The 9,138-nt window shown below is 41.2% G+C and overlaps 1 protein-coding gene across 1 annotated transcript; it reads right to left on the reverse strand.

Moving 5' to 3' along the window:
* Positions 1-1,077: 1,077 nt before the first annotated feature.
* On the reverse strand, positions 1,078-1,386 carry LOC102127614 (cytochrome c-like). Its single transcript, XM_045382772.2, has one exon. It carries the CDS (start codon positions 1,384-1,386, stop codon positions 1,078-1,080), a length of 309 nt encoding a protein of 102 aa, XP_045238707.2.
* Between the last annotated feature and the right edge of the window lie 7,752 nt (positions 1,387-9,138).

Genomic DNA, 9,138 nt, shown 5'->3' on the forward strand with positions numbered 1-9,138 from the left:
ATAAATGTATAAAACAACATGTTCTATTACTGTGTGATAACATTAACATATGTGAACTATTCAACATATAACATGTGATACTATATTAACACATTATATTAATTAACACAGTTTAACATTATAACATATATGTATTTAACACGTTAATTAGATATAATGTGTACATGTGTGTATCTCCTCTTTTCTTTTCCTTTTTTTTTCCGTGGTTGTCTTTTTAATTATCTTAAGTCTTATGATCACACATAATTTTAAAATTTGTATATATCGCCTCCACTTTAATCCTTTTGAGTTGGCAAAATCACCACTCCCAATCACAAATACGCAGCAGTTCTACAGTTTTATGTTTCTGAATGACTGTTTAAAGACAATCGTAAATTATAACTTAGTTTGACTTAGATTGTAAAGAATTAAAGAGTGAAGTTTAACTTGCTACTATTTTAAATGCATGTGACCTTACAGATCTATAAAATGTGAGAAGTGTTAAATAATCTTTGATATTACACATAAACCACACTAAAATGCCTTTCAATAAATAAAAGGAACCATTTTAAACACAGGGAATTCTAATTAGATTGGCACAGTTAAGTCCAAAAATATACAGTAGACATTGCTACCTTATTTATCTTCAACCCTTGCCTTTAAGAGGCGAATGAACACAAAACACAGGTGAATCTTGCTTGGTTCTGAGACAGTGAAGGAATTTCCCTGGTACTTAAATATATTCGCATAACCGGTTATATAAATCTAAATATAAAACCAATCTCCAGTAAGTTTGAAGACGGCACTCACCAACTTTTCACAGAAAAGTTGAACATTACTAATAAAGTCTAATCATATCTTTAGAAGGGGTAAACAGTGATAGAATTTACTGAATTGGAATTACTATTATAATTCAAAACCTGAACATATTCATTTAACCACAACCCAGTCTTAGTTTTAAGTCAGGACTGCCGTACAAAATATTCTATCAGTCATTCATGATCTGAATTCTGGCGTATGAGAGCTATTAAAGTATGATACACATAAAAAAGTCACAAAACATTTCTGTGTTGTAATAAATAGGGCCGTGGCCAATTATTACTCATTAGTAGCTTTTTTGAGATAAGCTCTCAAGTCTGCCCTTTCTGCCTCCTTCTTAATGCCGGCAAAGATCATTTTTGTTCCAGAGATGTACTTCTTGGGATTCTTCAAATACTGCATCAGTGCATCCTCTCCCCAGGTGATGCCTTTGTTCTTACTGGCGTCTGTGTGAGAGAATCCAACGGCCTGACCTGTCTTCCGCCCGAAGAGATTAGGCCCAGTCTTATGCTTGCCTCCCTTTTCCATGGTGTGGCACTGGGCACACTTCTGAACAAAAATCTTCTTGCCTTTCTCAACAGCACCCATATTTAATTGTCTTTTTCATCGCTGGTGCGACGTGGGTTCCTGCTCTGAAGCTGGACGTCCCCAGTCTCTCGTATCTCCTCTTAGAGAAATGGTGGTAATGATATAGACACATTTCTCTACTTGGCTTTTGCATTTCACAGTATATCTTGGAGGACATTGCCCATATACAATTTTGAGGAGAAAAGGTTGTAACTCAAAGGTAAATTTACTACTTAAATTTGAAAGCAATAGAAAGACAATTTCCAGATATGCAAGACCTTAGAAGTATCTTACTGAAAGCAAACCAACAAACAAACTCCACAAAGAATTTATCATTCAGTGTATAGACTAATTTAAAATGAATAAATTTTAGAAGAGAAAACTTGAAGCCTGAAAGGACTGCCAGAAAGTGATGGAATCCAATTGAACATGGAGTTAACACACAGAATTGTCATTTAGCAGGATACAAATGTGAAAAAACTTGAAAGATTCCCATGATAAAGCAGTAATATTATGAAAATACAAACTTGAGTTTAGAAAACCGTAAAGGCTCATCCAATAAGCTCCTAGAATTGATAAATGAATTCGGTAAAGTTTCAGGATACAAAATCAATGTACACAAATTAGTAGCACTGCTATACACCAATAGGGACCAAGCTGAGCATGAAACCAAGAACTCAATCCTCTTTATAATAGCTGTAAAAATAAATACATAAATAAGCAAATAATAAATAAATAACATACTTAGGAATATACCTAACCAAGGAGGTGAAAGACCTCTACAAGGAAAATTACAAAACACTGCTGAAAGAAATCATAGATGACACAAACAAATGGAAACACATCCCACACCCATGGATGGGGAGAATCAATATTGTGAAAGTGCCCATACTGCCAAAAGCAGTGTACAAATTCAATGCAATTCCCATCAAAATACCATCATCATTCTTTACAGAACTAGAAAAAACAGTCCTAAAATTAATATGGAACCAAAAAAGAGCCTGCATAGTGAAAACAAGACTAAGCCAAAAGAACAAATTTGAAGGCATCACATTACCTCATTTCAAACTATACTATAAGACCATAGTCACCAAAATACCATGGTACTGTTATTAATATAGGCACATAGACTAATGGAACCAAATAGAGAACTCGGAAATAAAACCAAATACTTACAGCCAACTGATCTTCAACAAAGCAAACAAAAACATATAACAGGGGAAAGGACCCCCTATTCAACAAATGGTGCTGAGATAATTGGCAAGCCACAGGTAGAGGAATGAAATGGGATCCTCATCTCTCACCTTATATAAAAATCAACTCAAGATAGATCAAAGACTTAAATCTAAGACCTGAAACCATAAAAATTCTAGAAGATAACATTGGAAAATTCCTTCTAGACATTGGCTTAGGCAAAGACTTCATGACCAAGAACCCAAAAGCAAGTGCAACAGAAGCAAAGATAAATAGATGGGACTTAAAAAGCTTCTGTAAAGCAAAAGACATAATCAGCAGCATAAACAGACAACCCATAGTGTGGCAGAAAAAATTCACAAACTACGCATCCCACAAAGGACTAATATCCAGAATCTTTGAGGAACTCAAATAAGCAAGAAAAACCAAATAATCCCATCAAAAAGTGGGCTAACAACACGAATAGACAATTATCAAAAGAAGATATAAAAATGGCCAACAAGCATTAAAAAAACCATTCAACATCACTAATTATCAGGGAAAGGCAAATGAAAGCCACAATGTTAATACCACCTTTCTCCTTCAAGAATGGCCATAATTAAAAACACAAAAAAATAATAGATGCTGGCATGGATGTGGTGAAAAGGGAACACTTTTACACTGCTGGTGGGAATGTAAACTAGTACAACCACTATGAAAACAGTGTGGAGATGCCTTAAGGAACTAAAAGTAGAACTACCATTTGAGCCAGCAATTCCATTACTGGGTATCTATTCAGAGGAAGAGAAGTCATCACATGAAAAGGCACTTGCACACTCTTGTTTACAGCAGCACAATTCGCAATTGCAAAAATATGGAACCAGCTCAAATACCATCACTCAACGAGTGAATAAAGAAAATGTGGTATAAATATGTCATGGAATACTACTCAGCCCTAAAAAGGAATGATATAATGGCATTTGCAGCACCTGGATGGAATTGGGAGACCATTATTTTAAGTGAAGTAACTCAGGAATGGAAAATCAAACATCATATGTTCTCACTTATAAGTGGGAGCTAAGCTATGGGGATGCAAAGACATAAGAATGATACAATGGACTTTGTGGACTCAGAGGAAAGGGTGGGAGGGGGTGAGGGATAAGAAGGGGTGAGGGATAAAAGGCTACACATTGGGTACAGTATACACTGCTTGGGTGATGGTTGCACCAAAATCTCAGAAATCACCACTGAAGAACTTACCCATGCAACCAAATACCACCTGTTCCCCAAAAACCTATTGAAATAAAAAGAATAAAAATAAAATTAATAAAATTTCAGATAATAAACTGAGAAAGAAGGGAGAGGAATAAAATCAAAGTGTGCTATTTTTTTCTTATCTATAGATACTCTGTATTCTCGATTTTGATAATTGAAGCAATAAGGCTGGGCGCGATGGCTCACACCTGTAATCCCAGCATTTTGGGAGGCTGAGGCAGGATGATCACTTGAGGTCAGGAGTTCAAAACCAGCCTGACCAAAATGACGAAACCCTGCCTGTACTAAAAATACAAAAATTAGCTGGGTGTGGTGGTGTATGCCTGTAATCCCAGCTACTTGGGAGACTGAGGCAGGAGAATAGCTTGAACCAGGGAGGCGGAGTTTGCAGTGAGCCGAGATCATGCCTCTGCACTCCAGCTTGGGGGACAGAGCGAGACTCTATCCCAAAACAAACAAACAAACAAAAACAATTGAAGCAATAGATATTCAGTTTTAAATGGAACTATGAGCATGCTTTCTAAATTGCTAAAGAAAGCACAAGGCACAGAGAGATTGCTGTAGGAGATTTGGAGGCTGAAGTGAAGCAGCAGTGATTTTGCAGATCTGCTGGTGCATCTCCTTGGCTCAAGGCAGTGTCAAGGCCTTCTACTGGATCCTCCTTCAGCTTCTCTGACTCCTGGGCCACATGTGTGCTAATCCATGACAAAGCACCTCCTTTATCCTCTCTACATGACTGAGGTCAGCGATGACAAGAACAGATATGGCCGCAGTCTGTTCTCATGGGCTCTAGTTAATTTCTGTTCTTTGTGAACTTCAAGCTGCAGCATCAGATATGAAGTCAATAGTCTTCCAGAAACTAGTTAACCTCTTAACTTTAACCTGTGTGAAGTCAAATCTCTATAACAAATTTATATATATTATATGTATATACCACATGCATAGACACACACATATATGACATAGATACACATCTATACGTGTGTGTGTATGCTAGCAGTCTGCTTCTTTACTGAACACTTACTTATACATGTGTATACTATGCATTTAGGGATATAAGTACATTAGGGAAATGGTCTTGACTTGATAATTAGGTGTAGGTTTGGCTCTGCCATTTGCCTTATATAATATTGGACAACTCGCAGTACTCTGTGAATCTCTGTGAATCTGTTTCCTTATCCCTAATATAATGGATTGGTACCACTAATCTCTGAATTGGTGTTTTTTTTCCAAGCTGTGGCTTGAGATCCACTGACAGGTGAGTGATAGGTGATCCACTGCAGGGAGTAGTAATGATCAGTGTCATTAAAAAATTAAATGGAATAAAATAGAACAGACAATGTCAAAGTACATCACATATAGTAAGGATAGCATTTTTATTTCAGGTAGATAAATATGAAAATGCATATGATCCCAGCACTTTGGGAGGCCGAGGTGGGCAGATGACGAGGTCAGGAGATCGAGACCATCCTGGCCAATATGGTGAAACCCCATCTCTACTAAAATAGAAAAAATTAGCTGGGCGTGGTAGGGGGCGCTTGTAGTCCCAGCTACTTGGGAGGCTGAGGCAGGAGAATTGCTTGAACCCGGGAGGTGGAGGTTGCAGTAAGCCAAGATGGCGCCACTGCACTCCAGCCTGGGCAACAGAGTGAGACTCCATCTCAAAAAAAAAAAAAGAAAGAAAAAATGTGTATGTTGTAATGTAAAATATATTTCTTACTGGGAGTCAGGTTAGAAAAACTTGAAAAGTATTTCCGTTTGTAATGATCAAAGCCATTGTTCCTTAGACCTAGAACTATGTGTTGATGCTAGTCTGGCCAATTTCAGTAGGGAGGCATGGGAAAATGTAGGTGATATTCTGCTGCAATTCTGCTTGGCTCTTCCATTTTCTGTTTCTTTTTCCTTAGCTCTCCAGTGTTTGAGCACACACGTGAACAACACAACATTTTAAATCAACATTAAACTTTCAGAGACTAATAAAATCCAGGCTTCTAGCTTCTCTAAAAAAAAAAAAAAAAAAAAATCACAGGCCGGGTGTGGTGGCTCACGCCTGTAATCCTAGCACTTTGGGAGGCTGAGGAGGGTGGATCATCTGAGGTCAGGAGTTCCAGACCAGCCTGGCCAACATGGTGAAACCCCACCTCTATCAAAAATACAAAAATTAGCCAGGCATGGTGGTGGGCACCAGTAATCCCAGCTATTCAGGAGGCTGAGGCAGGAGAATTGCTTGAACTCGGGAGGAAGGAGGTTGCAGTGAACTGAGCTGGCGCCACTGCACTTCAGCCTGAACGACAAGAGTGAAACTCCATCGCAAAAAAAAAAAAAAAAAAAAAAAAAAAATCAGAATGTGGGCTGGGCACAGTGGCTCATGCCCGTAATCCTAGCACTTTGGGAAGCTGCGGCGGGCGGATCACCTGAGGTCAGGCATTCAAAACCAGCCTTGCCAACACAGTGAAACCCAGTCTCTATTAAAAATACAAAAATTAGCCGGGCGTGGTGGTGGGTGGGCGCCTACTCGGGAGGCTGAGGCAGGAGAATCGCTTGAACCCGGGAGGTGGAGGATGTAGTGAGCTGAGATCGCGCCACTGCACTCTAGCCTGGGTGACAGAGTGAGACTCTGTATTAAAAAAAAAAAAAATTGGAATTATTATTGGGACTGGTTCATGGCTGGCAATAATCATTAAGAAACGAGTAGGGACTCTTTCCCTCTATGTGGGCATATGTTTTTAAATACAGGTTTTGATTATTATTATTCACATACGGTAAGGCCAACAGATTGGGGATGATTGCTATTGAAAACGCAGTTTGTGGCTGGGTGTGGTGTATGCCTGAAGTCACAGCTACTTGGAGGCTGAAGCTGGAGGATTGCTTGAGTCCAGGGGCACTAGGGTTGGGCAGGAGGTAGAGAGAGTGGGGGAAATTTGGGCAAGAACCTTTATTATGGTTTCCTTGGTCAAATGTGAGGCAGGGCAGGGTAAGCAGGTTTAGGATTGGCTAGTGGGAATACTTTCAATGGGCTTTGGGGTGTAGGGTTTGTCCCTAGTTGTCTAGTGCTTGACTCTGGGGTGATCAGCGCAGGGAATAGTGGCCCAGAGTGAAAGGATCTGGTGTTCGGGGTACAACAGAGATGTCTGGGGTATCCACTCTGGATTGGTTAATTTGCACATAAAAGGCGCTCACAGGTGAGTCATTTACTGTCTCTAGGAACAGACAATACCTGGGAGAGACAGTCTTTCTAGGGTCAGCAAGACCTGAGCTACCAAAGCATCAGAAACACAGAAAACAAAAAGGTATGATTAACAAAGCATGTGGGCCCAGCACAGTGGCTCAGATCTGTAATCCCAGCACTTGGGGAGGCCGAGGCGGGAGGATCACGAGGTCAGGAGATCAAGATCATCCTGGCTAACACGGTGAAACCCCATCTCTACTAAAAACACACAAAAAATTAGCCAGGTGTGGTGGTGGGCACCTGTAGTCCCAGCTACCTGGGAGGCTGAGGCAGGAGAATGGCATGAACCCGGGAGGCGGAGGTTGCAGTGAGCTGAGATTGCACCACTGCACTCCAGCCTGGGTGACAGAGCCAGACTCCATCAAGGAAGGAAGGAAGGAAGGGAGGGAGGGAGGGAGGGAGGGAGGGAGGGAGGGAGGGAGGAAGGAAGGAAGGAAGGAAGGAAGGAAGGAAGGAAGGAAGGAAGGAAGGAAGGAAGGCAGGCAGGAAGGAAGGGTATGGCCTGTAGTTTACCCGACTCCCCACCCAGCCAAGTTCCCTCATTTATGTGACAAACATTTGAATTTGGGACTTCTGGCTTGGCCTCAATTTCCCACTGGTATGGTGATGAGGAATATTTTTTGACCTAGGAGACAACTATCTGTTTTCAGGTGCACACTGTGAATAGCAGAGAACGTAAAAGCACGGGGAGCTAGTTGTCCTACACAAGAAGTTAACATTGCAGAGCGGGAAGCAGCCAGACTGGCTGCCGGTGCTCCCTGCTCATGGCTGATGGATTTGGGCTGACAGAGGAGAATGTTGTCTCTATAACCTCTGACTAGCAAATGATCCAGCCAACAAGGCAGAATTTTCTGGCTGGCTGATCGATAGGGTTCACATCCCTTTGGACAGTAATTGTCCTTGGTCAATTGTCAATGTCTAAGGCATTGGTCAGTGTCTAAAGCACTGCTTGGACCTTTTGTTTTTACATTTGTAGATTGAGAGTGGCACTCAGGTTCATCTCCCCCAATACTGGAGCCTTTGGGGACTGGACAAGGAGTCAGCATTTGGAGACTTTGTTCACCAGCACAATAAGCCAAAATGTCATCCCATCTCATAAAGCCTCCCTGCCCTTGAGACAGAAATTTTTGTAGTGATTGTCTTAGATCCCGAATAACATAAGAGAAACAGTCTTTTGCTCCTTGATTCTCATCCAGTGCAATAGAGTGGGAATAGTCACGTTGTTCAGTTATCCACACAGTGTCCTGCATCAGAAGGACCCAGGTTCAAATCCCAATTTTTGCCATTCTCATTGTGCAACGTTGTGCAATTTACCCAGCGCCTTTTAGTCTGTTCTTTATCTATAAAAACTGAGGTAGTAATATCTGTATAGGTTGTTGTGAAGGCTAAATAAGTTAACTCAAGCAAACTGCATGGAATCGTGCCTGGAACAAAGGAAATACTCATATAGATTGGCCATGACTTTACAATTATTCACCAAACACACAATGCCAGTCACGGTGCTGGTGTTACAAAGATGATAAAATATCCCGGCCCACGGGATAGTCGAAGCAGGCCCTGGAGGAGGGGGTGGGAATTTGGGGAACAAGAGATACGAGAAATGGAGACAAGACAGTGCTCTGATCAAGTCTCTTTTAATGGCGGTAATGCAGTGCCTTATATACACTTGGAGGGGAAGGGGTTGGGCCAAGGCGAAAATGATCTCATAGTGGAGGCGTGGCCAGATAGGTATTGGTTTCTCTGGTCGAACGTCATGTTGCACCTGCGCTGTCAGGTAGTAATTTTCACGGGCGCGGGAAAAATAGGTGAAGAAGAAGCAGGAAGAGCGCCATCTTTTATGAGGTATTAATACAGGGAGAAAAGGCAAAGATAGGGAGAAGGCGTGGGGTGGAAATGAATAGAGCTCAGGCGTTTTTAATCGTCAGCTATCATTCGCTATGGCCGGGGCGCGCAGCTCCGGACAATAAAACATAGTCTCGTTCTAAGAAAAAAGCAACCCAGTGCAATCAACGCTATAATGAGGAAAGGTACAGAGTTTTCACAGGGAAGGAATGACAGGCTGTTCTTGGGGAAGGAGTGGAGTACATCTGGGGAGG

This window comes from Macaca fascicularis, chromosome 20 (genome assembly GCF_037993035.2).
Source record: "Macaca fascicularis isolate 582-1 chromosome 20, T2T-MFA8v1.1".
NCBI lineage: Eukaryota > Metazoa > Chordata > Mammalia > Primates > Cercopithecidae > Macaca > Macaca fascicularis.

Excerpts from the sequence above, each read along its gene's own strand:
- LOC102127614 (XM_045382772.2), bottom strand. The coding sequence starts at position 1,386 with ATGGGTGCTGTTGAGAAAGGCAAGAAGATTTTTGTTCAGAAGTGTGCC.